The sequence below is a fragment of the Zootoca vivipara genome, chromosome 14 (genome assembly GCF_965207765.1).
Source record: "Zootoca vivipara chromosome 14, rZooViv2.hap1.1, whole genome shotgun sequence".
Taxonomy (NCBI): Eukaryota; Metazoa; Chordata; class Lepidosauria; order Squamata; family Lacertidae; genus Zootoca; species Zootoca vivipara.
The window spans coordinates 29,318,079-29,346,019 of record NC_142597.1 but is presented as its reverse complement, the minus strand read 5'-3'; the positions used below and the strand labels follow the sequence as shown (position 1 = coordinate 29,346,019).

The window sequence follows — 27,941 nt, the reverse complement described above, 5'->3', positions numbered from 1 at the left end:
ATAGCCTCCACTTCCCCGCAGTCAGCAGTGCCCTCTGTCTGACTGCAACCCCCATGCAAAGTTGACCACGGCAACCTGGCCCCGCCTTCCCCTGTGGTCACACCCTCCCCATGGCTTGGCAAGCCTTGCCAGGAGGGGAGGGGGCACAAAGGCTGCGGAGAAGTAGTTCACACAGGCCTCGGTTTGTTCAGGCACCCCCCCAATCGCTGCCGTCCCCAGGAGAGAGGCCAAAATTAGGCCCTTTTGAATGAAGGCACATTATCTCTGGCGAGTCTCTGTCTGGGCTCAGCAGAAACAATCCAGAGTTGCAGTCAGGTCCTATTTGGCTTGTTCTCCTCCTTGCTGGCCAATACGTGAGGTCATGGGATCACAGAATTGTAGCATTGGAAGGGATGCAAAGGGTCATCTAGTCCAACCCTTTGCAATGCAGGAATCACAACTAAAGAATCAATGAAAAACGGCCATCCAAACTCTGCTAAAAAAAACCACCAACAAATGAGAGTCCACCACTTTCCGAGAGAGTCCATTCCATTGTCAAATGGCTCTTACTGCTGGAAAGTTCTTCCTACGGCTTAGTAAGAATCTCCTATCTTGTCATCTGAACCCGTTGTTTTGGGTCCTACCTTCTGGAGCAGGAGAAAACAAGCTTGCTCCACCTTCTGTGTGACAGTCCTTCAGATGTTTGAAGATGGCTATCCTGTCACCTCTCAGACTTCTCTTCTCCATACCCAGCTCCCTCAACCGTTCCTCATAAGGCTTAGTTTCCAGACCCTTGATCATCTTGGTCAGCTTACTAATGTCCTTCTTAAATTGTGATGCCCAGAACTTCAGGTGAGCAGACCAGAGCAGTACTATGAATGCAGATGTGAAAGGCCACAGCAGAAGAAAAGAGGCCTTTCCTTCAAAAGTCAGGAAGCAGGGTCACCACCTTCTTGCAAAAATGTCCATGCCAGTTGGACATTATGACATGTAGACTCTGGACTTAATGGCACTTCATCACACTTAATTAAACTGTGGTGCTCATGCAAATCCCATTCTCAGTGCCCTGGTTTTAACTTCTTCTTGTTCAAAACCATTTACCAGAACCAATGAGGCAAAATATGGAAATAATTGGGAATGTCAGCTGCCGCCCATGAGATCCTACAACTGAGCATGTTTACTTTCAGAAAGCCACAGGTATGTGTGTCTGGGGTGCGCATGTGTGGGTGTACCAGAACCCATGTTCCTCGGTGGCTTTTGTGGAAGGGGAAAAAACGCCTCCTCCCTCTCCTGACACCCAAAACAGCACAATGAGCACCTGTCTCCACCTATCGCAGAAGGTCCCCAAATGATCTGCAAACATCTCCGTGGGCAACACTCTGTTTACAATTGGTTTCGTCTCGCCTGTTTGCATTGTTCAGGCATGAATGCGGGTCTGTTTCTCAAAGCTGGTCCAGCACAACCCAGGACTAGCTGAAGGTCCTCCCATCCCTTTGGGTAAATGAGGAATGAATCCTACAGCCCCACACACCTAAACACTCACAGGTTGGCAGCAATAAACTTCAGGACTTTGTATGGGACACACGGGCTCCCTTGGACTGTATTTAACATGAAACTTTCCTGCTTTTGGCAAAGAGGTGAATGGCAAGAATCTGGCTGTCTGTGGGGGATCTCACAGTAGAACTGACCTTTGGTATTTTGCTGTCTGAGGTGGAGGACATAAATGCAGCCCCCTCCCACTATTCATCTAGAAGCTGGCTGGCTGGGTGGTTGAATGTGCTTTCAGCACTGGGGGAGTGGGACAGGTCCTCCATGCATCGGAAGCAGCAGACTAATTTAGGGCTCCCAGTCAGCGCTGTGTGGCAAACCCCAATGGATGCTTCCACCAGGGAGCAACCACTGCTGTCCCTCAGCATCTGCTACCTGAGGCGCTTGCCTCCTTCTGCCTAATGGTAGGGCCATCCCCATCCCACAGGGAACAGACAAGCCATTAAGGCATTGCTAAAAGGTGTAAAAACTCTTCTAGTGCTGTGGCTTTATTCTCATTCAGCTTCTACTCTTCTTAAGAGATCCTCTCAGCCCATTGATTGAAAAGCTTCGGAAGAGCTCTCTCAACAGACTGTGTGCAGCATCACTCAGCTAGGCAGCGGGGAAGGCACGTGAACAGTGGCGAAGCTCAGAAGATCTCCAGGGAGATCTGGGGGAGATCCCAGTCTGAAAGGCTGGAGCTGAGAGCAGACAGGGACACAGCCAGGCAAAAGTGATGGAGTGCAGAGGATAGAGTTTGGGAATCTCGGGAATCTCACACGGTGGCACCTTGTTCCTGAGCTAGTTTGCAATTGTTATTGCTCATTTGATTTATTAGTTGCTCATGACAACATAAAAAGTCTCTAGCCAACTTCCAAAAAAATTAAGAGCCTAATACATGGCATAAAAATGAAAACAATACATGACAATAAAACCATTACGACAGCCCACAGCAAATGTCAACAGCAGAAAATTGTTAGCAATAAACAGCAGGAGGCTGATCACAATCTGTCAGATGCCTGGGAGAGGAGGGAGGTTTTTACCTGCCACCAAAAGGGGGTGAATGGTGGCACCTGGCAGACCTTCCTGGGAAGAGCATTCCCCGCAGTGGTGAGCCACAACCGTAAAGGCCACGCTCTTGCTGAAGCCTATCGCAGTGTTACCTTTCTGCAGGATCTCCAGATGTTCCCAGAGGATGTCTCCTACAAAATCCGGTGCCAGCTCCAGGAAGCAGTCCTTGCCCAGAGCACAGAGAGCAGCTCCATTCATACAAAACTTCTGGAAGTCCACGCCCTTCAGGCTGAACTCATTCACCGCCCACATCACCCAGTCCCGAACATGGGTTTCCGTCCATTGCTGAGGGTCTGCACAAAGAAGCCACAGGAGAGAGGAGTTGAAAGGCAGCAGCTCTGTGCACCATCTCATAAGGCAGGTGTGGGGAACCTTTGGCCTTCCAGATGTTGCTGAACCACAATTCCCATCAGCCCCAGCAAGCATGGGATGATGATGGGAGTTGTAGCTCAGGGTCGTCACACCTAATCTAATATATGATGGAAACATCATCACACTGGGAAAGGAGAGATTAAAGGCCATGAAGGGACCATATTAAACAGACATCTCCAAACTGCGGCCCTCCAGATGTTTTGGCCTACAACTCCCATGATCCCTAGCTAACAGGACCAGTGGTCGAGGAAGATGGGAATTGTAGTCCAAAACATCTGGAGGACCGAAGTTTGGGGATGCCTGATATTAAACTTTGGAGCCTTTTATCTTTCTCCCCTTTAGCTGAATTTTCTCTCTCGTGCGGTCTGCATTTCTGCTTCTACTGGGTGCTGTGGATTTTTTCAAGTGGACTTTAACTGTTTAGAGCAGGCACCCCCCCAAACTGCGGCCCTCCAGATGTTTTGGCCTACAACTCCCATGATCCCTAGCTAACAGGACCAATGGTCAGGGATGATGGGAATTGTAGTCCAAAACATCTGGAGGGCTGAAGTTTGGGGATGCCTGGTTTAGAGTGATTTCATTTTGTTCAGGCACATTTCCCGAAAAGTGGTCCATGAACCCATAGAGCAGCCAGCACCATTTATTCTGAGCTACAGGGGGAGCTCAAAGGAATCTTAGGCAAATGATCACCACACTGGGGAAACTCTTACTTTCCTCATGTGCAACTTGAATGGACTGATTCATGGACCACCTTACACCTCCCATTAATGGACTAAAGCTCATACGATTAATTTTTCTAAGATTTCCTTCATCAAGTGCCAGTCCAACGTGCATGTGACATTTACACCTTTTTGCTCCCCAGGGATGGAGGAGATGTTCAGCAGCCACGTTAGGGGAAGTCACTGCTGCAAAGAAGTTTTGACCCTGATCCGCACAACCAAATGACCGAGAAGCGGATGCAGTGAAACAGCCGATGTTCGTTCAGAGCTAGATTCATGCTGAGCTCATTGTACCTTTGGGGATTCCCAGCCGCTGCTGCTCTTTCGTGAAACCACTGAAGGTGGCCTTCAGCGCCTGCGACATCATTTCTTTGCTGCTTGGAGTTAACAAAGGCACGTCAGCACATTCCATATCTGGAAGAGAGAGAAAGGGGGGAAATGAGGATGGTTCAGCCGCAAAACTCAGGATGGTGGGAGAGGCAGCAATCGCGACCCAGGTGCTGAGTCCTGGGTGGTCATCGCAAGTCACCTGCTTCGGCGTGACCTTTTTCTCTCAGCCTGAATGTTCATCAATGGGCAGTTTTATATTTGCTGCACATTTAATTGAGTCAATACATCCTAAAAGAGGAGGCAAAGGTTTCCGTCTAGTAAAGAGACAACAGGAGGAGGTTGAATAAGATTCCCCAAACTCCACTATTGCTGTGCTGTTCTTTGGTTCTGGAAAGAAAGGTGGGGTTCAATGGGATGCTTTTTGTGGGCTGATTTTTTGCAGGACATTTCCTACTCCACCAATGCAGTCTAGCAGATCCATCTGTGATTTTGTGCGACTGCTTAGGAAATCAATCCTGAGGTTGCTGTTGAATTGTGATTCTAGACAAGCTCCTTGGGACAGCACAACAGCACTTTTTCCTTTGGCGCTGTTGGGCCGCCCTCACTTAAATATAGTGCACCCACCTCACAGTACACCAATTACACAAATTTCTATATATTACCCCAGATTATCTAGTGGGAGACTTGTGTGAGGGAAAATTAATGATTTGGAGTCTCAGACAGGATTTGATCAAATAAACAAGAAATGTTTTATTAGACAAAGGAAGTTTATGACACAAAGTGGGTAAAACAAAGGATACTTCAGGTTATAATTTTATTTCAGGTAGCCGTTCACCTAATAATATTTATACTAAACCTAACTAATGTTATGGACTTCTAATCAAGCACAGCTTCCTTTAAACTTCAGTTGCTTATACCTCTGGCCCTTGTTTCTCACCCTGGAGTTTCTGGTGGCAGAGAGGACTTTAGGGTGGAGGGGAGGGGGGAAGAGGCTAGATATAAAGGACTGCCCTTCTCTTTTCCTCACTCTGGGGTCTTCTGGTGGCAGGGGGAGGTCCCGGGGGGGCAGAAAAGTGAAGAATTCATAAATAGGGTTAAGAGATAATAAAATGTATATAAATATGACAGAATAAATTGCTAAAGAGGATTGGAAATGGAAATCAGATAGGGGGGATACGGGGAAGTCCACATGACAATGATAAAAATTGAATTTATATTAGATTGGTATTTTTGATTGTTTGTTTCGTGTTATTTTGTATTGTTGTGTTGGGTATTGTTGTGTTTGTTTTTGTAATCAAGTCTGTAAAATCAATAAAAATATTTAATAAAAGAAAATAAACTTCAGTTTCTTATGTTCAGTTACTTCACTTCAGGTAGATGTCACAGGTTTTTTAGATTAAAGGGTAAATGCTCAGCTTATTTCCAGTTATTTCCCTTCAGTTCTTTCTCAGTTGTTGCATAGCCGTTGACGCTTAATACTTTGGTTCTTAAACAAGGTGGTACTTCCTGTCAGTTACACACCCCTTTGGCAACCCTACTCCTGAGGTACTCCAAGTGACAGACCCAAAGGGATCACCACACCCCTCTTAACTGCTTCTCTTTTTGTAGAAGAATCTCCCCTCCTGACTGGAATGAGACCGAAGTAGACTGTATCTTTCCAGCTTCTACTTCTCCTGGCTCAACCTCAGCCTCCCAGTTAATTCCTGGCCTATTACTCTCACAGGACACCACACACTGTCCTTCACACTAAGCACAGAGACTCCTTTCTGTAGCTTTTGATTATATTCCTCAGAGTGGATGTTTCTACCCAGAACTGTAACTCTCTCACTCCCTATCTCCCCACCTGTCTCCCAACTCCTTTTCAACTCCTTCTCCTGGAACCCTGGCCAATCAGAGACTGCCGTTTGTTAACCACTTGCTGGCAGGGGAAAAGGAAAAGAAAAAACTTGGTGACCCAACCTGCCCAGCAAAACAATCTTTTCTGTTACACACCTCACCTAGGCTGGGGTTCAGCAGCTGAAAAGCAAGTGGGTGGGTGCTCAGCTCAGCTGTTTTTCCCCAGGTGCTTTTATGATAAGCTCCGCCTGCTAAAATCCCTGCACTCTTACCCCCCCTCCCCAGTGACAAGTACTCTGGGATCCATCTTTCACCCAGAGAGTCCTGCCCAGGTACCAAAACTTCCTGTTTCAAGAATGGGCAAGCCCAGCACCATCACTTTGTATCTTACAGAGGTTGATGGGCAAATGGGTCAGTTTTTCTCTTGATGGAAACATCACACTTTACTTGCCATGAACCCACATCAGGCATAGTGATTTATTTCTCCTTTTTTCAGCCCCCCTCCCCAAAAAAGAACTCCCTTGCTGATGTAGTAGAGAAACCATCTACACCAGGCTGCAATGGGACCACTAGAATGGCCTCCAAAGGGATTGACTGGAAGTGTCTAAGGGCATATCAATAATAATAATAATAATAATAATAATAATAATAATAATACCCCGCCCATCTGGCTGGGTTTCCCTAGCCACTCTGGGCGGCTTCCAACAAAATATTAAAAATACAATAAAACATCAAACTTTAAACATCAAACTTTAAAAGCTTCCCTAAAGACGACTACCTTCAGATGTCTTTTAAAAGTCAGATAGTTGTTTATTTCCTTGACATCTGACGGGAGGGCATTCCACAGGGTGGGTGCCACTACCGAGAAGGCCCTCTTTCCTCTACGATTTCTAGGCATATTATTAATCTCTCATTGTACTTTGGAAAGAACTGTCTACAGATGAAGGGGAAGGACAGTTTGGACCTCAGGTGAGAGGTGGGCAAGGGAAGATGTCACAGGTTGAGAGGCTGTGAGAAGAGAAGGATGAGCCCAGGTGAGAGCTGGCAGAGAACAACATCCCATCTGTAGATGATGAAAGTTAAGATATAGTGATGAGGGAGGATCTTGTCGTTTCTTTTTTCTGTTCCTCCTCTCTCACCGATGTTCAGAACAGTCAAGGTTGGCCACTCTCTAAGCGAAACCAAAGACATAAACAAAAGGTTTTGCTGCAATGGTCAGAAGAGCTAACATTTTCAGATGCAACCGGTCGGCAGACATCCACCAGTTAAAGAGTTTGGTGTGGGAAAAGATAATCAGGCCATTGGATAATAAGTAACAGATTCCATGCATTGTTTAAATAATGTCGTTTGGATATTTAGAAGGTTTTATTAGCCAAGGCTCTGGAGAAATAAACACACACCCCAGCGCTCTCTGCCATCCGTCTTCCGCTCTGAGATAACACCGAGAGAAAGTGTCCAGGACACTTTTCCCTGACCCGTGAGCCGCTTGTTTTTAATGATGGGTTTGAGAGAGCTCTGAGGTTACAAGGGACCACCCAGAAACTGCTCCATCACCTTTGCAGCCTGGTTTGGAGGGCAGCTGTGTTGCTCTCCCGGCTATGGGAGAATGATTCAGAGGCAACCTGGGGCAAGGGGAAGGCTGGGGGGGGGGAGGAGAGGGAGGAGGAGACTAACCCTCTTCAAGCAGAGAGAAAAGCAGATGGACCAGAAATAGGTGTGCAGCCGGAGGCCATGCACGTTTACTCAAAAGGAAGCCCTGCTAAGCTTTATGCTGTGAACTATCCTGTGATCTTCAGATGAAGGGCGGTATAGAAATTTAATGAATAAATAAAGTTCAGTGAGGCTCTCTAGTGTGATCACATGGGATCAGAGCCTTCAGAGACATAACACTATACGCATTGGGTCACTGAACAGCCAATTTCAATGCCAGCCTTATTGAGCTGGATAAAAAACCAGGTAACTCAACCCTACGTTTGTTTCATGGGAGTTACTTTCAAGTAAATATGCACAGGATGAAGTTTTTCAGCCTCAACATGTAGCAGTGTGCATTGCCTTACACCCAAAACCTATGAATGCTCAAAAGTAAACCTTACTGATTTCAAAGACATGTACCGTACTTCCAAGTACGTCTGTTTGGGCCTGCAGCCTTTAAGAAGTGTGGGGAGCAATACTGTTGCTTCAGTCAGGCATTTGAGGAAACTGAACAGGACGGAAGGCCTGTTAAAACATCTCTGCTAATATCACAGGGGCACAAGGAGAGCAAACAGTATCCAGCTCCTCCTGGTTGCATCCAAGTTCCAGTTATACATGGATAATCTTGAGTTTTACAAGAGCGCAGTGCTAGATCTCGAGGAGCAGATACCGAAACTCGACTCCGCCCCGCAAAGCGTTCGGATTTCACAATGGCATTTTCACCCACAACCATCAGCAAAATGCAGAGTTGCTATTGCAACATTACCCTTGCAGCAGATAACGGAGGGTAACTAACTTGAGATAAAGCAAAGCTCCAGGACAAGCTGAAGAAGTTGAGATACCGGCCATGAGAGTGCAAGCAAAGGTCAAGCACCCCTTGTGAAATCAAGGGGCCGGGTTTGCTAACCAGGAGGGCCGCTGCACATGTGATGTGGTAGGCCATTCTGTGTCATCCCCCTGGGCAGGATGACTTCCCAGCCACTCCCTGTGGCACTCAGACATATCTGTAGGATGTGGTTGTGCTGGACTCAGGGGTGGAGCATCTGCTTTGCATGCAGAAGGTTGCAAGTTGAGTCCCCAGCAGCATCTCCAGGTAAGGCTGGGAGAGACACCTGCCCTTGGACAGCTGCTGCCCGTCAGTGCAGGCAGTGCTGAGTTAGATGGGCCAATAGTCATTCTCAGCATAAGACAGCTCACGGCGTTCCTGCATTCACAACCATTTTTGTCACATCCACACGCTGTATCTTAAGTGTGTGTTTAATAGCCTTAGCTGCACACCTAAAATTATTGTGTGTGAAGTGGTCCCAAAACCTTTCAATAAGCATAGGGGATGAGAAGTTATCAATGTAAATGCATCTCCTCCCCAATTTCCTTATGGGCAAGAATTCCAAAATGTAATCCAGCAGGTTTGCCATCCCACTTGCAGCTAGTAAAAACAACTCCTCGTTGGGTTTGCACGTGTGAAGCAGCAAAGAAAAGAAAGAACATTGTCACCATCCAGGAATTGGACTTTAAAAATGATACAGTGGTGCCTCGCAAGACAAATGTAATTCATTCCGCGAGTCAATTCGTTTTGCGAAAAATTCATCTTGCGAATCGCGGTTTCCCATAGGAATGCATTGAAATTTCTTTTTTTGCCCATAGGAACGCATTAATTAAATTTCAATGCATTCCTATGGGAAACCACGATTCGCAAGATGAATTTTTCGCAAAATGAATTCGTCCTGCAAGTCACCATCAGATCGCAAGGTGCATTCGTCTTGCGAAAAATTCGTCTTGCAGGGCATTCGTCTTGCAAGGTACCACTGTATTGGCTCTGTTGGGATCCAATAGGGTAGGTCTCTTTTTTTTGCCACAAATCTAATTATATTTAAATCCCAGGCCACGCAGGGAGAGAGAGAGGCTGGAATGGCAAGAAAGAGCACCCATGTTCCTCCCCGGCGTCTATAAGATAAAGGGTGTCACCTGCTCCTATCGTTCTACTATGGGTCTCCCAATCTGTGTGGTTCTCCATCAGAGGCCTCCTTGCTCCTCTAAGTCACACAGTAAAGGTGTGACTTTACAGGGGTAAAGGGACCCCTGACTGTTAGGTCCAGTCGTGGATGCCTCTGGGGTTGCGGCGTTTATCTCGCTTTACTGGCTGAGGGAGCTTCTGGGTCATGTGGCCAGCATGACTAAGGCACTTCTGGCAAACCAGAGCAGCGCACGGAAACACTGCTTACCTTCCCGCCGGAGCGATACCTATTTATCTACTTGCACTTTGACGTGCTTTCGAACTGCTAGGTTGGCAGGAGCTGGGACCGAGCAACGGGAGCTCACCCCGTTGCAGGGATTTGAACTGCCGACCTTCTGATCAGCAAGCCCTAGGCTCTGTGGTTTAGACCACAGCGCCACCCGCGTCCCTAACTCACACAGTAGCCAAGCTGAAATCAATGTCCGGTTGGTCACAGCAGGAGTAGCCTGACCTGGTCAGCCCTTCTGCTGTCCCTCCTGTCTCAGGATCTGATGGATGGAGCCAGAGGTCAGGGACCAAGCTCACTGCTGTCTTCTGCAGGAGCAAAACATCTTTCTTCCCCGCCACTCCCCATCCTCGTCTTCTTACTCAAACTAGTCAGGGAAAGATACCCGATGCATCATTGTCACAAGGGCAAAGAGCAACTCCGGCTGTTCTGCAGACCCCGAAACTGAAGGAGGCGGCAGTAGCAGAGGCTGGCCCATTAGAGTGAAAGGCACACTGCTCCACCAACCTCAATCTGCCCCCAGCCACCCCACCCAACAGATCAGGGAGGCAGTGCTGCTTAACAGCTTCCTCCTCCTGACTCTCAGAGTTGCCCCTTGTAGAACTCAGCAGGGAGGAGGACCAAACTGGAATGAGTTGGCTCTGCCCGTCATTGGCTCTGGTGCCACCTACTGTTAGCCTCCCAGTTCACAACAGGACCCAGCCAACACTGGGCAGCAGAGAAGAACGAGAAGCAGAAAGCCCAGCTTGGCCTTGAGAAGATCACCATGCAAGGGTTCTGGTTCAGGTGGTAAAGGTAAAGGGACCCCTGATCATTAGGTCCAGTCGCAGCCGACTCTGGGGTTGCGGCGCTCATCTCGCTTTATTGGCCATGGGAGCTGGCGTACAGCTTCCGAGTCATGTGGCCAGCATGACTAAGCCGCTTCTGGCGAACCAGAGCAGCGCACGGAAACGGTGTTTACCTTCCCGCCGTAGCGGTACCTATTTATCTACTTGCACTTTGACGTGCTTTCGAACTGCTAGGTGGGCAGGAGGGTGCAGGTGATAGAACAACAAATATTGCCTTGCTGGATCCATCTATTTCACTGCTCTGCTTCCATCCTACCAGCTGCCAGCTGGAGATTTAATAAGGAAGGGCCGTATTTTTTCCCGCCAGGAATAGGTGAATCATAGTGCCAATGGCATTGTTTAGATGCTGGGAAGAAACAGCATGTGCGAGGAGTTCCTGTCCCACCATAAATCAATAGAAACCCTGCCCTGGTACAACCTACGACTGGGAACAAGGTAAGATTCTTAGAGGTAGAAGTGGCTGGTAAGGTGGGATAGGGACCCTCACCCTCAGCAGGTATGCCAGGCAGGCTCTGTTGGTGTGTTTGCACCGCACTGGACTCTCGGCTCCTCTGCCACCCCTAATAAACAGTAACAGCAAGATGCTTCTGCTTAAAGGAATTATTTAAAGCCACTTAGAAAGATGTCCACTAAGGTACTCCTTCCCTCTTTTCAATGACTGGTCCCAGGACTTTTTTCATCCGGAACTCACTGGAATTCAGTTCCGGCACCTCTCAGGTGGGCGCCATTGCCATTCTAAGACAAGGAGGGAGGCATTCATGGTGTGATCCAGCACCTCTTTTTCTAGAAAAATAGCACTAGCTGCTCCTCCTCACATTCACCACGGCTGAGATTGCAATCCCATACACACCCATCTGGGATGTAGGACTGCACTGCCAAAGGGGGACTTTCCTTCCAGGATTACTCAAGAGTTGCAAAGAGTGACAACTCAAACACAAGCACATGGGGCAACCTACTCCGCCCACCCAGCTACACGTATAACCTTCATCCCTTACCACCAACACACAGAGAGATAACTCATCCTGTCTATATAAGGTATTTCAGTATTCATGGAAGGTACGTAAAACACCCAGAATTTAAAAATAACTGCCCTTATTCAACTTAGAGGTGTCTGACGTTCATTCATAAACACCAAATACATATAAACAACCATGTGTTGTTTACGTAGCTCTAGAAGGTTCTGCTGACTATTAGGAAGCTGCCTCTTCATTTTTAAAAATTTCTATTTAAAGTAAAGTAATAATTTCTAAATCTGCATTAGATTTTTAATGGAAGTGAATAACAACGAAGTGAGCGCTAAATTTGTGCTATATTCTGCTGTATTTCAGGAAGTGGTTTTTACGTCATGTGAAAGCTTGAATATAATGAAGAGGTTAAGAGTTTGGGAATCATCAGGGGAAACAGAAGGAAGTGCTATGTGATAGCAGCATATGGCTCTCCCCTCCCATGACCACTGGGCAATGCTGTCTGGGTCTGATGAGAGTTGCAGCCCAAGAACACCTGGAGGGCACCATAAAGAAACAGGGTGGCGCCTCTCACTGAGGACCTTCATCCACATTATGCATAACTTACATAACTACAAACCTCCAAACCTGGTATCCCCTTGAAATTGGTGTAAAGGTTTAAGTCAGGCACAGGGCCTGACTCTAGGTATAGTCCCGGTGGGGCGGGGTGCTAGGGCGCTGGGCCGGCAGGCGGGGCGCTGCACAGCAAAGCCGCGCGGAAGCTGTGCTGCGAGGGCGCCGGAGCGATTTCCGCGCCTCAGCACCAGGGCGCCCGACCTGCTCGAGACTGTCCTGGTCAGGCACCCCCAAACTTCGGCCCTCCAGATGTTTTGGACTACAATTCCCATCTGCCCTGACCACTGGTCCTGTTAGCTAGGGATCATGGGAGTTGTAGGCCAAAACATCTGGAGGGCCACAGTTTGGGGATGCCTGGTTTATGTGCTGGTTTTGTACCACAAACCCTGAGTTTTGTGCCACCACTTCTCAGTGTGTATTGACATACAATCTCTCTCTCATACACACACACCTTCAAACAGCATGGCCATGTCCCCTCAAAGCCTATGCTGAAATATTGTGCTAGTTTGGTTATAAATTTACAGGAGATGCCAGTTTTGGGAGTTTGTAATTAACACAATGTATGTATTCACACACACACACACACACACACACACACACACACACACACACACACGGAGACGCTAGAGACTTCCATGGGCACTTTCTACTTCAAAATCTACTTTGTTCAGCAATCCATCTACAAGGAATGATAAGCCCAGGACCCAAAGACCTTGGCCAAGCCTTTGAGCAAATCCATCTCTTGTGGCCTGACCTCCGTTGGGGAGACCAACATAAAGGACCACATGTTATGGAAATATCCCACTGCATTTCCAGAGATAAAAAAAATTATGTATACAGTAAGAGTCTCCACACAGAAATCCCACCACAAACACAAGACCAATAAATTACATTGCACGTGCACAATTTACATAATTTTGGGCCGTTGTATTTTCCAGACACCATTTCCCACGAAGAGGTGATCAAATGTCAAATAACTACCATTATACACAGCAGTGTTTTTTGTTTCCAGGGGGGAGATCACAGGTTTAAAAGAGTACACCAAAAACAAAAGCCTCCCAGCAGAAAAGAAGTCATTGTATCATAGACTTGAAGAGTTGGAAGGGGGCACGAGAGTCATCTAGTCCAGCCCCCTGCAATGCAGGCATCTTTTGCCCAACATGAGGCTCAAATCCACAACTCTGAGATTAATTCCCTTCTCTACCAGACTTCCCATTACCAAACTAGTTTTCCACGTGCAGGAAGCCAAAGTCTTACTAGACCTGACCCTGGGAAACTCCTCCACTGCAACCCCATTCTGATAGCTAAATGCGTGAGTCCTGCCCCCACTTTTGAGTTTTGCTTCTTTGCGCCCCAATAACCTGTTGCATTGAGAAGTGCAAAGCAAATCTGGGTGCACAGGAAGTCTCTGCTGCTTCCTGGAGCCATTCATGCCCCCTTCAGGCTTGCCAAGACGCATGTGGGCAAACACACATCCCAGGCAAACCCCCTCCCCCAAATAATAATCAATTCAGAAACAGGCCAAATTGTCAGCATTTTGTAGTACTCTAAACCAGACACACTCTGTAACTACCCCTGTTCTGCCTAATGGAAGCAACATTCCCACATTTTCTTCTGCAATAAGACTGTTGGTTGGTGCAAGGGGAGAGAAAACACCTGTCAAGTGTGTATGAATATTGCAGAGAGAAAGAAAGAAAGAAAGAAAGAAAGAAAGAAAGAAAGAAAGAAAGAGTGTGCTAAATTTCAAGACTTCTCAGAATTTGGGCAGGTTTTCTTAGAAACCCTTGCAGTTCTACATCAAGTACCTGTAATTCCCCTCCATACCAATGCCAGACCCTCTACCCCCCCTTTAAAGCAGCCAGCCTCCCCTGAGATAATCGCCTCTAATCCCACTAACCACTTTGCTAAATAGCTCTAATCCTTCCCCAAAGGATCAAGTGAAGAGGACAAGGGGGGAAAGGGTCAGCTCAACTTGTAATAGAAGCCAAGGCTAGGAATGAATGAGAGAGGCTGGGTCGGAAAAGAAGGCAAGCGGGTGGCAGGGTGACCCACACAATGCTTGCAAGTGGGAGAATCACTCATTCATTTGATGGCCATTTACCCACAGCCAAAGCCCAGAAGCGATTTAATTGCTAGGATGCCTTTTAAAAAAAATGAAAAAAGGCTGGATTTGTTTCACCAGGAGCTAGAGAGAAACCACTACAGGAATGGAGCCTTCCAGTTGGACGGACTCACAGGAAGGCTGCTAGCAGCTTGGAGCTCTCAAACGTCTCCCACAGTGGCCAGAGACCTCTCCAGGAAGAGATGCTTTGGGGTGCCAGAACGCCAGCTTCTCTGGCCTCCAGGCACTTGTGGTTGAGGGAAAAGCAAGGAGCCAACCTGTGCAAGACCAAAGCCAAGGCAGAGCTGGCCAAAGGGTTGCAGACATGAGTGCCCAACAGGCAATGAGATACACTCACATTCTGGGTTGCTGCCCAAACTTCCCATATTTCCTCAACCCGCATAATCATACACACTTAATTGCCTTCTCATTCACATTTCTCACAATAGTAACAACAATACTGATCTCTCTTATAAGATGCTAGTGGTAGAGATAATGGGCTGGTTCACAAGTTGCACAGACAACGGTGGAGAAAGCTGCTCAGGTCCCTGGGGCAGCGTGCCCAGGGGCAGGGCAAGCCGCCCACAGGGGCGGGGCACACTGCGGGGCCTCCGGAGCCTGCCTGCCTCCTCCCACTCAGCCACCCTACAGCTGGGGGGGGGAGGCAGCGGGCAGACCGTTTGGGCAGCGCGGCGCCTGCCCAAGCCACCATGTCTCTCCCAGGAGAGATGCGTGGCTCGGGCACACTGCAGGCCCCGCAGTGAGTGCTGCCAGCATTCTGTCACCCCCCCTTTGTCAGTGGTGACACCTGGGGTGGCCCAGACCCACCACACACCCCTTCCTCCGCCCCATGCGGGGCTCTGGCGTTTCACAAACAAAGGCTTCATCCATATGGCCGGCTGAACAAGGAGGGTGGTGCAGTGCACCTGAGATGTCTGCAATTGCAAACCATCTCCATTTCTGCCGCAGTGCCAGCATTTATGGATGCCAATGGGTGGCTAAACCACAAGCCTTAAAAGCGCCACTGTTCAAATTGCAGGGGTGGAAGGACTCCCAAACGGCACAGCACGGTGCTGTGGCCTTGAGGCAACGATATGGATGAATCCGATGCACCAGCAGTCACGAGACACAACCAGCTCCCCATATAAACGCTGCCATCACAAAATGTGGTCGCCAGATTTTACCACACCGGCAAAAACCAACGAGCGCCAAGCCACTTGTTTCCAGGGGCTCCTCATTTCCTGGATGTTGCTCACCAAGCTGGATGACAATAAAATAGGAAGCGATTCTGCCATCCTTAATGGAACCAGATGTTACTGGGAGAGCCACAAAGTAGTAACACCTACTCAGCCACTGACAAACGTAAACATGGAGTCCATAAGCGATGCCCCAAAGTGGTCAAGGCTTCCATGAGATTGGCAACAAGCAATGGGAGCCTAAGGTACCCCCTCCACGAAAAAAGCTAACCAGATTGCTTGATAAATTCATGGAGAGCAAGGGTATTAATGGCTAGTAGTCATGATGGCCTATACTGAAGGTGCTACGACTCTGAATACCAGGATGGGAAAGGGTTCTTGTGCTCGTGTCCTGCTTGAGGATCACCCATAATGGGCATCTGGTTGGTCACTTTGAGAGCAGGATGCTGGACTAAGTGGGCCACTGTCCTGATTGAGCAGGACTCTTATTATGTTATTCCTGGGCCTCCCCTACACACCCACATGCATGCATCGAACAATAAGCATTTACAAAGCCATTCATCCATTCATCCACCCATCCATCCTAGGGTGGAAATTCCCACTACTGGCTTGACTACAAGTCAAGTTCTCTCCATCAAGTTCTTGCCCCCTCATTTATGCAAATCACCGTGTAATGCAAGACACATGGAAACAGCATGGCGAAGGACAAAGATGACACTGATCCCGGTCACTCTCTGGCATCTTCCCTGCCCTTTCCCTCTTCCAAATTTCAGGCGGGCTTTTCCCTCCTATGGAAAGATTCCAGTTGGCACAATCGCTGACTGTTCCCTAGCTAGAAACCAGAGGCCTGTGACTAAGGCCCAAAAGCAAGTAGGTGATGCCCGCCACAAAGGTTGGTTCAGATGCACACTGCATCTGAATCCCCATGTATTGATCAGGGGCGGGGAACCTGTGACGCTGCGGATGTCACTGGACTCAGACTCCCATCCACGCCAGTCTACTGCACCAATGGCCATGAATGATGGGAGTTGTAGTCCACTTTAGATTCTGGTCAGCAACTAGTGGTAGGGGGGGCTCTTTGGGGAGGTTTTCAGGCCTGGGCTCTGTATCCCAAAGTGGGCGGTCAGCAAGTACTGTGGTCATAGAATCATAGATGGAAGGAAAACCAAGGGTCATCTAGTCCAACTTCCTTCATTGCAGAAATCTCAACTAAAGCATCCAGGACAGATAGTCATCCAACCTCTGCTTAAAAACCTCCAAGGAAGGAGAGTCATAACCACCACTCACTCCCCATGTGAGGGCTGGCAGAGGGTGGAGAAAAGAGATATTTATATATCTATTTGTGGCATTTTTATCCAGCCTTCCTGCTCAGTTTGGTCCTCACAACATCCCTGTGAGAAAGGTCTTGACTGAGAGATGATGTGGATTCTTAGCCCAATACTCTGACCATCAGGACACCACATGAGCTCTGCAAAACTGGAGTTTGGTCTGGGATTATGAATCCCTATTTTAGACTCGCCGCATTGGAATATTGTGGTAGACAGCTAGGCGGATTTGCTTATCTGGAGACCTCAGGTCACCCAGGCAAGACTCTGCAATGCAAGAGGCAATTGCGTGCCTCAATTATCTATGCTTAATTATTAGCAAGTCCACCAAGAACGGAAGAAAATTGTTTGGTGGGTGGAAGGGGTGAGAGGGAGGGTTCAAAGAGGGGCAAAGTGGTCTCTACCTACAAGTGAGAAGGGGAGAGTAAGAAAAGAAGTGGAGGCTAAAACTACAGTTTGAAAAGGTGTCCAAAGAGTGCAAAACCAAAAAAAAAACACCCCACAAGTATGAAGGATGCATTTCAGACCACAGGATAATGGCAATAACGGCAGATTTCTTTTCACCAGGAAAACCAGCATCTCTAGTTGGCTCTAAAATAGGATTAGACAAATTTGTGGAGATTAAAGGCTATCAATGGCTACCAGCCACAATGCTTCTGAACGCCAGTTGCTGGAAACCACAGGAGGCGAGAGGGCTCCTGTGCTTGATTCCTGTTTGTGGCATCTGCATGGCCACCATGAGGTGAGGATGCTGGGCTAAAAGAGCTACTGACCAGATCCACTAGAGCTCCTCTTGTGCTCTTTGGTTCCTATCCCCTTTCCAAGAGGCAGAGAGAGAGAGAGACCGCAAAGCCCAACTCTGTGTTGCCACTTGGAACTTGGATGATTGCCCACCCCTTGGACATCCGACTTGCCCTCCGGAGGCCCTGCCAAGCTGCAGGCGGCTGGTCCAAGAGGCCTCCTAGCAGCCTGTGCTGGCTTCATTCCCTCGTGGTTGAGAAAGGGAGAGAGAGAGAGAGAGAGAGAGAGCCTCATAAAAGATGGCTCTGACGAAGGCAAAGTAGTGGAGGAGGTGGAAGTGAGGGAGGGGGCCCTTCATGACCACAAAGAAAACATCTCCTCGAAGCACAGACTTTTCCCAAGATATGTCATGAGATTCCCTCCCTCCCTCCCTCCTCCTCCTCCTCCTCCTCCTGTTCCCTTCCTCCCTTTCCATCTCTCCAGCCTGGCTCCTGCTGGCTGGCTGGCTGGCTGGCTGGCTGGGCTGACTCCAGAGCCAGCCCAGATGAGTAAGGCAACTGACACGGGGAGTGGAGCCTGAGCAGGAGGAGATGAAAGCCCAGCCGAGTGACTCCTGCCTGCCTGCCTGCCTGCCTGCCTCCTCCTCCTCCTCCTCCGCTGCTGCCTAGTCAGAGAGGAGGGGAGAGCCAGGACTGGGCCAGACCCTCCCGGCTGCTGCCTCTTAATTGGCCGCCAGATTAGCAGGCACACATTTACACACGCTGGCATGCAGCCACACCAGTGCAAAAGCAGCCTGGCCTCTTCCCTCTTCAACAAGAGTCCCTGTTTGAAGCAGGGCTAGAGACAGGCAGCTGCAGGCAACGCGGCCCAGGAATGATAACCAAGTAAAACGGGTGGGGGTGGGGAGAGATGGCTCGGGTTCAAATCCTATTTCAGCTATGAAGTCTTAAACTGGCCTGCCTCAGAGGGTTGTTGGGAGGGTAACAGAAGAAAGAGAACTTCATACAATGCCCACAGCTCCTCAGAGGAAGACCGTGAGATGAATGCTGCATATTTAAAGTGCATTGAAAGCACACACACACACACATTCCCAAAACTCCTGGGAACTGCAGTTTACCACTCACAAAGCTACAATTCTCAGCACCCATAACAAACTACAGATCCTAGGCTTCTATTTTTTTTGGGGGGGGGAGCTTTAGATGTAGAACGTGTACACTGCCAAAATATAAATCACCATCCTGAGAAATCATCTCCATCATATACATGGGGTTGTTTTAGTGTCCTTCATTCGTAGGCTGGAAGTAATAATGTATTCAATCCATAATCATATTACTTAGCATCGGTACATGACATATGAAGAATTCAAGGCATTTCAGGCTGTCTGTACAGTAACCCTGCATTCATTTCCTAAGCGAGTGGATGGAGGCCTGGGGCAGAGTAGTGTCATAAGAATAATACTGATCAGTGGCTTGCCCAAGACTAGCTAGTAAATTGGAGGTTGGGGTGAGATTTGACCCAGGAACTTCTCATTTTACATGCTTCAATCCTGCTGCTTTGGCTTCACACATGCAGCCAACACAGAACCGAACCCCACCCACCAGCTGATGTCAGCCCCCCCCATCAGAGTGACCTCAGCTGATTGACGGGTGGCCATGGTTTTGGAGAAACGGACCACTGGCAGGCCAAGATTGGCCAGCATGGCGAACGTTCCTCTGGTATAGATAGCACTAAGTCCGACCTGACGTGGCGAAAGGCACCTTCTCAAGTACTTAACCTCTGAAGCTGTCAAAGAGGCACAGAAATGTCTACAGTGTTAGCTCTAGGCTTTGTGGGGTTCTCGGGCAAGATGGCCGCATGGAGAGTTATGATCACCCTGCATTAACCCATCTCAACCTCACTGCAGTGGGCCCCCTCCCAAGGCAAAGGCAGCCAGACACCCAGCAATGCCAACCACCAATGCCTGCCTGTCCTATACATTTCCCTCCTTGCCCCCATTTTAGTGAGAAGATTACTGTGTGCCAAAACGAAATCCCCCCAACAGTTCTGGGCACGCTGAGGGACACCAGACTAGAAGCAGAAATGACGCGATGAGCATCAAAGCATCAAAGGCTGCATCTCTTGGGACTCTCCCAGGGATGTAACTAGAGAAGATTTCACTGAAATACATCAATGAACTCCTGGGTCCTCGTCCTCCCCCAATTCCTCCCTAGGTGTTGTCTCTGTCCTCCTATGTTTTTATTTACTCACAGTTGGATCCCAGCCTTTCTTTGAGGATCTCGGGAGAGTTTAAGACAGAGCTTCTCCCTCCTTTATCCTCCCAAAAACCTTGCGAGGTACATTAAGGCTGTGAGATACGGGCAGGCACAAAATGAGCAGGGATTCGAGATAAATTTTCCATGACACCATCCATGCAATAATCTTTACCACACCACACTTTATTATACTTCCGTTTTGCTAATGCAAAAGAGTTCTTAGGAGACCCCTTTGTTCCCTTCCCAGAGCTGCAATTCCCAGAATGGCTTAGCAGTGAATCCCTCTCTTCCCAGAAAACTCTGGGAACTGTAGATCTCAGAGGAGAACTCCCACCCCCCACCCCTTAACAAACTACAGCTCCAAGGATTCTTTGGGGAAAACCATCACTATTTAAAGAAAGTACCATGGCACTTTAAGTACAGTATATGGCGTGCATATGTGGCCTGAATATATACTGCATTGGAGCCGAGAGAGAAAATATACAGGTGAAACTTGGCAAATTAGAATATCGTCAAAAAGTGCATTTATTTCAGTAACACAGCTTAAAAGGTGAAACCAATATATGAGATAGATGCATGACATGCAAAGCAAGATATGTCAAGCCTTGATTTGTTGTAATTGTAATTATTTGTCGTTAGGCGGGTCAATTATAAATGGAATGTAATTAATGAAATGTACAGTAATAGAGATGTTTATTTTTTGTTTATTATTGTAACTACTAGTGGTTTTCAGCCCGTTCAATAACGGGCGCTAGAATCCTGGGGTTCGGAGAAGCGCTTGCGCAGCGCGTCTCCGAACCCTGGGACCTGTCCTTGCTGTCGGTGGCAGGGGGACAGGAACGGAGGAGGAGAAAGCGCTGCTTTCTCCTCCTCCGTTCCTCTCCCGCAGCCGCCGACAGGAAGCAGACATCCCAGGGTTCAGAGAAGCGCTTGCGCAGCGCTTCTCCGAACCCTGGGACCTGTCCTTGCTGTCGATGGCAGGGGGACAGGAACGGAGGAGGAGAAAGCGCTGCTTTCTCCTGCTCCGTTCCTCTCCCGCAGCCGCCGACAGGAAGCAGACATCCCAGGGTTCAGAGAAGCGCTTGCGCAGCGCTTCTCCGAACCCTGGGACCTGTCCTTGCTGTCGATGGCAGGGGGACAGGAACGGAGGAGGAGAAAGCGCTGCTTTCTCCTGCTCCGTTCCTCTCCCGCAGCCGCCGACAGGAAGCAGACATCCCAGGGTTCAGAGAAGCGCTTGCGCAGCGCTTCTCCGAACCCTGGGACCTGTCCTTGCTGTCGACGGCAGGGGGACAGGAACGGAGGAGGAGAAAGCGCTGCTTTCTCCTCCTCCGTTTCTCTCCCGCAGCCGCCGACAGGAAGCAGACATCCCAGGGTTCGGAGAAGCGCTTGCGCAGCGCTTCTCCGAACCCTGGGACCTGTCCTTGCTGTCGGCGGCAGGGGGACAGGAACGGAGGAGGAGAAAGCGCTGCTTTCTCCTCCTCCGTTCCTCTCCCGCAGCCGCCGACAGGAAGCAGACATCCCAGGGTTCGGAGAAGCGCTTGCGCAGCGCTTCTCCGAACCCTGGGACCTGTCCTTGCTGTCGATGGCAGGGGGACAGGAACGGAGGAGGAGAAAGCGCTGCTTTCTCCTGCTCCGTTCCTCTCCCGCAGCCGCCGACAGGAAGCAGACATCCCAGGGTTCAGAGAAGCGCTTGCGCAGCGCTTCTCCGAACCCTGGGACCTGTCCTTGCTGTCGGCGGCAGGGGGACAGGAACGGAGGAGGAGAAAGCGCTGCTTTCTCCTCCTCCGTTTCTCTCCCGCAGCCGCCGACAGGAAGCAGACATCCCAGGGTTCGGAGAAGCGCTTGCGCAGCGCTTCTCCGAACCCTGGGACCTGTCCTTGCTGTCGGCGGCAGGGGACAGGAACGGAGGAGGAGAAAGCGCTGCTTTCTCCTCCTCCGTTCCTCTCCCGCAGCCGCCGACAGGAAGCAGACATCCCAGGGTTCGGAGAAGCGCTTGCGCAGCGCTTCTCCGAACCCTGGGACCTGTCCTTGCTGTCGGCGGCAGGGGACAGGAACGGAGGAGGAGAAAGCGCTGCTTTCTCCTCCTCCGTTCCTCTCCCGCAGCCGCCGACAGGAAGCAGACATCCCAGGGTTCGGAGAAGCGCTTGCGCAGCGCTTCTCCGAACCCTGGGACCTGTCCTTGCTGTCGGCGGCAGGGGACAGGAACGGAGGAGGAGAAAGCGCTGCTTTCTCCTCCTCCGTTCCTCTCCCGCAGCCGCCGACAGGAAGCAGACATCCCAGGGTTCGGAGAAGCGCTTGCGCAGCGCTTCTCCGAACCCTGGGACCTGTCCTTGCTGTCGGCGGCAGGGGGACAGGAACGGAGGAGGAGAAAGCGCTGCTTTCTCCTCCTCCGTTTCTCTCCCGCAGCCGCCGACAGGAAGCAGACATCCCAGGGTTCGGAGAAGCGCTTGCGCAGCGCTTCTCCGAACCCTGGGACCTGTCCTTGCTGTCGGCGGCAGGGGACAGGAACGGAGGAGGAGAAAGCGCTGCTTTCTCCTCCTCCGTTCCTCTCCCGCAGCCGCCGACAGGAAGCAGACATCCCAGGGTTCGGAGAAGCGCTTGCGCAGCGCTTCTCCGAACCCTGGGACCTGTCCTTGCTGTCGGCGGCAGGGGGACAGGAACGGAGGAGGAGAAAGCGCTGCTTTCTCCTCCTCCGTTTCTCTCCCGCAGCCGCCGACAGGAAGGACGCGCGCACTCCCCCCCCCCCCGCCTCCTCCAACCGCCGCTCCTCACGGCCAGGGAGGGTTGTGAGGAGGCCTTCGCCGGCCTCCACCCTCGCTTTCCTGACGTGCCCTGCAGTGAGGCGGTGTCCGGCGGGAGCGGCGGTTGGAGGAGGCAGAGTGGGGGGAGAGTGCGCGCGCGCGCAGTCTCTGCTGTCCAATCCCTGTATCCCTGGGGCACATGCGCAGTGACCCAGGGACACACGGGACAGCTTGGACGCAGGGACATCTTGGACATTATTATATAGGATTTGTTTTATTACTGTGGAATTTCCAAAAGAAAGCATTTGTAAAAATTAAAAGAAAAATTAAAAATAATAAGTTGCATTACTGAAATAAATGCACTTTTCGACGATATTCTAATTTGCCAAGTTTCACCTGTACTTCACAGAACTTTTAATTCACCCGCATTTGTAACCATACAGGTTAGTTGGATATGCACATGTCAAAGGCAATTCAAGGAGAAAAATGGCTTCAGGATTGTGACCATTTTGTGGGAAGGATGCAAACACATTCCAGAACTTCAGAGCTGCATATTTAAAGTGGCTTCAAGCATGCTGTAGGCCCAGTGCAACAATGATACTTAAAATAAAAAAGATGTCTTTTTGCAGTTTGGAAAGTGATGGGGAAATGCCTTGAAAAGTGTGGGGTGGGCAAATGATTTTCCTGTTTATCCCTGGCTCATTTTGAGCCTGCCCCATGAGCAAATCAGGATGAACGCAGGATTGTCATACAGTATAACCTCATCGCAAACGAATCAGAGCAAATGCTCAATGGAGACCGGGCATAGTCAAACCACCGCATACACCTTGTGTGAGCAAATCAGGATAAATGTGGACCTGGCATGGAGGATCCATACAGCAGATTTAATCCCCGATTCCTGTCTTCTGTTACAAAAGCTCAGTGACCACCAGGTTTCCTAGTAGCTTTGGCCAAGGAGGTGCAGCTACTAACATGAGTTTGACCAAACTGCAGGAGGCAGTGGAAGACAGGAGTGCCTGGCATGCTCTGGTCCATGGGGTCACGAAGAGTCAGACACGATTAAACGACTAAACAATAACAAAATGTGGCTGGCTCCTTAATAGCTGCAACACAGACACAGTACAAAAGTTGCAAAACCAAAAAGCTGAAGCAAGTGATGGTTGGAAACATCGCTTGCCCTTTCCCCTGAAGCCCTTGACAGCCACTTCATTTCCCCTCAAAGCACAATGGTTGTTCCTTGGCAAGAGAACCTCTTCCTGGCTCTCATTCCCCACGGGGTAATTGTGGCAAGAACTGTAGATACAGGGTTCTGTATGAGAAGGGATGCCAGCGTGGTCTCCTCCAGGCGATGTCAAACTACAACTCCCATCATCCCCGAGAGCCGGCCAGTGCTGACTGGGGCTGATGGGAGTTGTAGTCTCTGAGAGGCCAAGTGGCATAAATTGGAGTGGCGCCCCATTTTATCCACACCCTGCGAGGTAGACTAGGCTCAGCAGACAATCCACATTCTACACTACACAAGCACTTTCACCCAACGTTTGGCGGATCGTTCCTATTTCACAAAATCTGTAGAAGACAGGGCTGCAGTGTTATAAATGTTTAAACCAGTGAAAAAAGGGTTCTTTCGTTTGATCAGGTGAGTGCAATAACAAGTGTGAGAACCCTGAAGACACTTGAGTTCAGTGAGAACTTACTACCACTCAAAATTAACTTGAGACACTTCCTTTCAGTTACAAAATTGCATATCTGAAGGAGGGAGGGGTGGCTTCTGAGGGACGCAAACAAGCCTTAAGGATGGGCCAGGTGGGAGAAACCAACATAGTGATGATGTTGGACTACAAGTCCCATCAGCCCCAGTCAGCATAGCCAATTGTCTGAGGGATGATGGGAGATGTAGTTCAACATCTGGAGGACAACATGTTGGCTCCCCCTGCCTTAAAGCTAGTAAGGAAACCATACAAACCAGACCAGGGACAATTTGAGAAAAGAGAGGGCGCATCTGACAACTTCACTCTCTCTCAATTTCTCATTTTTCCCAACCTTAAATAAACGTCTCCAGATTTTCATATCAGTTTGTGATTTGTTTTTAATAAAAACGAACCCTGGTGAAAATTTGTCAGTATTTGAGTGCAAATTTTGCCTAATAGAGAGGTTTTTTTGTTTTTGTTTTTACAATCAAGCAGTGTCTAAATTTTATGAACTAAATATATACATTACAAACCAATTGCCCATAATATAATGCCTTTCCTATGTTCCTTTCATTGATATATACATTTCTATGCACACCTTATCCTAGTATATTCGTTTGTGTACAAGTTAATTGGATGAAGAGTTGCATTGCAAAATTTGGAGAGCTTCGAATTCTGTGCTTCAGTTTGCATATTCTTTCAGAAAGTGTGGATTAGGGAGGTCTGCCTTTAAATGTAAAACTCAACTGAATTTCTCTCCCCATCCCTGCCCCCTCCCCCACCTTACTTGAGCATGCCCAGTGGCCATGAAAAGCTGATTGGCTGTTGGGAAGGTGGGGGCGGAGAGAGAAGACCAAGGAGAGGTGAATGGAATGGCATATCCTGGAAAGGGGCGCAGCTGGCAGGAATGCTGAATACAAGCACTCCACACTGCAACACTTTAGCTGCAGTACATAATACTTGGTTTTGACTTCTCCACTCTGAAAACCAAAAGAGGAGACTAAGGGGCGGTGATCATTTTTATCCGTTCACATTTCTGCCGAAAAACAATTGCAGCGATACTATCTAAAACATTCCAATGAGAAAATGATAAAAAGAAGCGTACCAATATAAATGGCACAACAATGGCACAACAATGCCATTTACTCAAACTAGGTCAGAGTATGCTGGAAAACACAGGAGAATTGATATGCGCACAGCCCAGAAGTTTGGGTAATTTTTTTAAAAAAGCATTTACTATTACCGGTAGTGACCTGTTTTGCAACTCCACACTTGAATAACTGAAACAATGCATCCAGATGCCACGGTCTCCTTATAACCCTCTGACAGCGAACACACTGTTTACCCTACCAATGAGGCGAATGGCTGAAAAGTCTGCAATCCAGCAGGTAAAGAGAGGGCAATTTTAGGTTGCCTTCATTAGCAGTCCCTGGGCTGTGACCTCCAGGGAGCTACACCCTCTGCAGAGAAGCAAATGCATTTAGCAATCGCTCTTTGCTGGAGGGTAAAAATAACCCTGGGGGGGAAACCAAAAAAACCCCTAAAACTGTGCGATCAGATCTGCTCCTCTCTGGGTCCCCTCCCTCCAAGCTTGTGCTGATAAGGCAGCTGCCTTGACCGCAAGTTTAAAAAGAGGCCCAAACAGCTCCCAGGGTAGCCAAACAGAGGGAGTGGTTCCTCTTCTCCACCAGGGTGACCCGAGGCAAAAGAGGACAGGGCTCCAGCACCTTTTAAGACTGTAAAACAAACTTGAGAAGACATCTGAAGGCAGCCCTGTATATATTTTTAAAATGTTTAATGCTTTCTTGTTTTTATATATGTTGGAAGCTGCCCAGAGTGGAGTGGCTGGGGCAACCCAGTCAGATGGATGGGGGGGGGGAATAAATAATAAAAATATTACTATTACTACTGAATAGAACAGTGATGGGCAACCTTTTGAGCTTGGTGTGTCAAAATTCGCCCAAAAAACACAGCAGAACTTGGGTGGTGTGTCACTTCGAGAGAAAAAACCATAATTTTATAGCGATATTTATAGTTTAAATAACAAAAATGTATAATTGTAATATATAACTGTATTTAATAAACCAAAAACTAATTATTGAACCTAACCAAACCAAAAAACCCTTATTTATCACAAAGTGCCCAGAGTTGTTGAGCTTTTTTTGGGGGGGAGCTGCTGACCAAAGTTTTGGAGGTTTTATTTTGGGTGTGTGTGCAAAAGTTGCTTTGCTTTGGGGGGGGGGAGAGAACAGAAATAAATGACGAATAATACCTTCACTGGAACTAACACGCAGCACCGACATAGTCTGCCAAAGCGCCAGAAAAAACAGCACAGAAAGGGTTACAAACCAATCTCTGGCTACCAGCAACAACAACAACAAAAGATCCGGGTTTAACAAGCTGTAGCATGAGGAGGAGCGAGGAGGAGCGGGGGGGGGGGGGACAACAAGAACAGTGCGAATATGGGCTGATGGGGCAGCAGTGAGGGCTCTGCATGTCACGTCTGACACGCGTGTCATAGGTTCTCCATCACTGGAATAGAATGTCCCTATTTTCATCAGAGAAGAAGAAGAGAAGAGTTTGGATTTGATATCCTGCTTTATCACTACCCGAAGGAGTCTCAAAGCGGCTAACAATCTCCTTTCCCCTCCTCCCCCACAACAGACACCCTGTGAGGTGAGTGAGGCTGAGAGACCTCAAAGAAGTGTGACTAGCCCAAGGTCACCCAGCAGCTGCATGTGGAGGAGCGGAGACGCGAACCCGGTTCCACAGATTAGGAGTCTAGCGCTCTTAACCACTACACCACACTGTTGGTGGGTACGCGAGGGCCATCTAGCCCAACCCTCTGCAATGCAGGAACCTTTTGCCCAACGTGGGGCTGAAACCCACGACCCTGAGATCAAGAGTCTCATGCTCTACCACCTGAGCTAACCCAGTTGGGAACATGGAGCCTTGGCTGAAAAAGTCCTCTTCTTCCTCCCAGCAGGTGAAGCTGCTCTTTTGGGAGCAAATGGAAACAGCTGGCCCCTCTCTGGCTGGGAAACGCAGCATCTTCGACTCATGCAAAAGCTGCGAGCCTTGGGGTCGAGCGCTGAGTCACCGAAGGAGCCAAAAAACTGGAAGCCAAACAACAGATTCCAGCCAGATGGGTCATCTGCAACTCAACCTAACTGGGAGATGACGTGGTTTGCCCCCACCCTGGAGAAACATCCAGCACACCTGGGAAAAATGTGGGAAATGATGGAATCAATAAATATTTATTACTGAGTCCACAATATTTGGACGGAGAATGTAAGCATGGCTAAAGGCCAGCGGCGGGAGAGAGCTCTTGGCCGGCACGGCAGGCCTGTTTAATTTGATATCTGCTTGGAAAAGGAGAAGTGAAGCAAGGCAGGGAAGGAGTAGCCGGCGAGAAGCAGCCTTGTTGCCAAGACGAAGGACAGAAGCAGCGGCAGGAACTGGCTCTGTGTCCGTACTTTGGAAGTGAAGGGCCACCCCCAAGACTTTGCCAGTGGGCAATTCCATTTGAAAACGGCACGTTGTTTGCCTGATGAATGAGATTTATTATTGATTCAAAGGAATAATACAGGGTTTGCTAATCAGGCTCAAAGATGGAGCTGTTAACACCAATGGAAACAGCTAACATGAAAATGCAATGAAACCATTTTTTCCCAAATCTTATTTATTGATTTATTATTATTAT

The 27,941-nt window shown here is 48.8% G+C and overlaps 1 protein-coding gene across 3 annotated transcripts in view; it reads right to left on the bottom strand.

The window, feature by feature from the left end:
• The window catches only part of ETS1 (ETS proto-oncogene 1, transcription factor), a 112,738-nt gene that overhangs the window by 24,465 nt on the left and 60,332 nt on the right, over nt 1–27,941 (bottom strand). For all 3 annotated transcript variants that reach the window (XM_035138940.3, XM_060268403.2, XM_035138942.3), the window contains 2 exons: nt 3,963–4,082; nt 2,670–2,870 (listed from right to left, as the gene is read on the bottom strand). In XM_035138940.3, the coding sequence (XP_034994831.1) occupies nt 2,670–2,870; nt 3,963–4,082 (321 nt within the window). The remainder of the gene's footprint in view (nt 1–2,669; nt 2,871–3,962; nt 4,083–27,941) is intronic.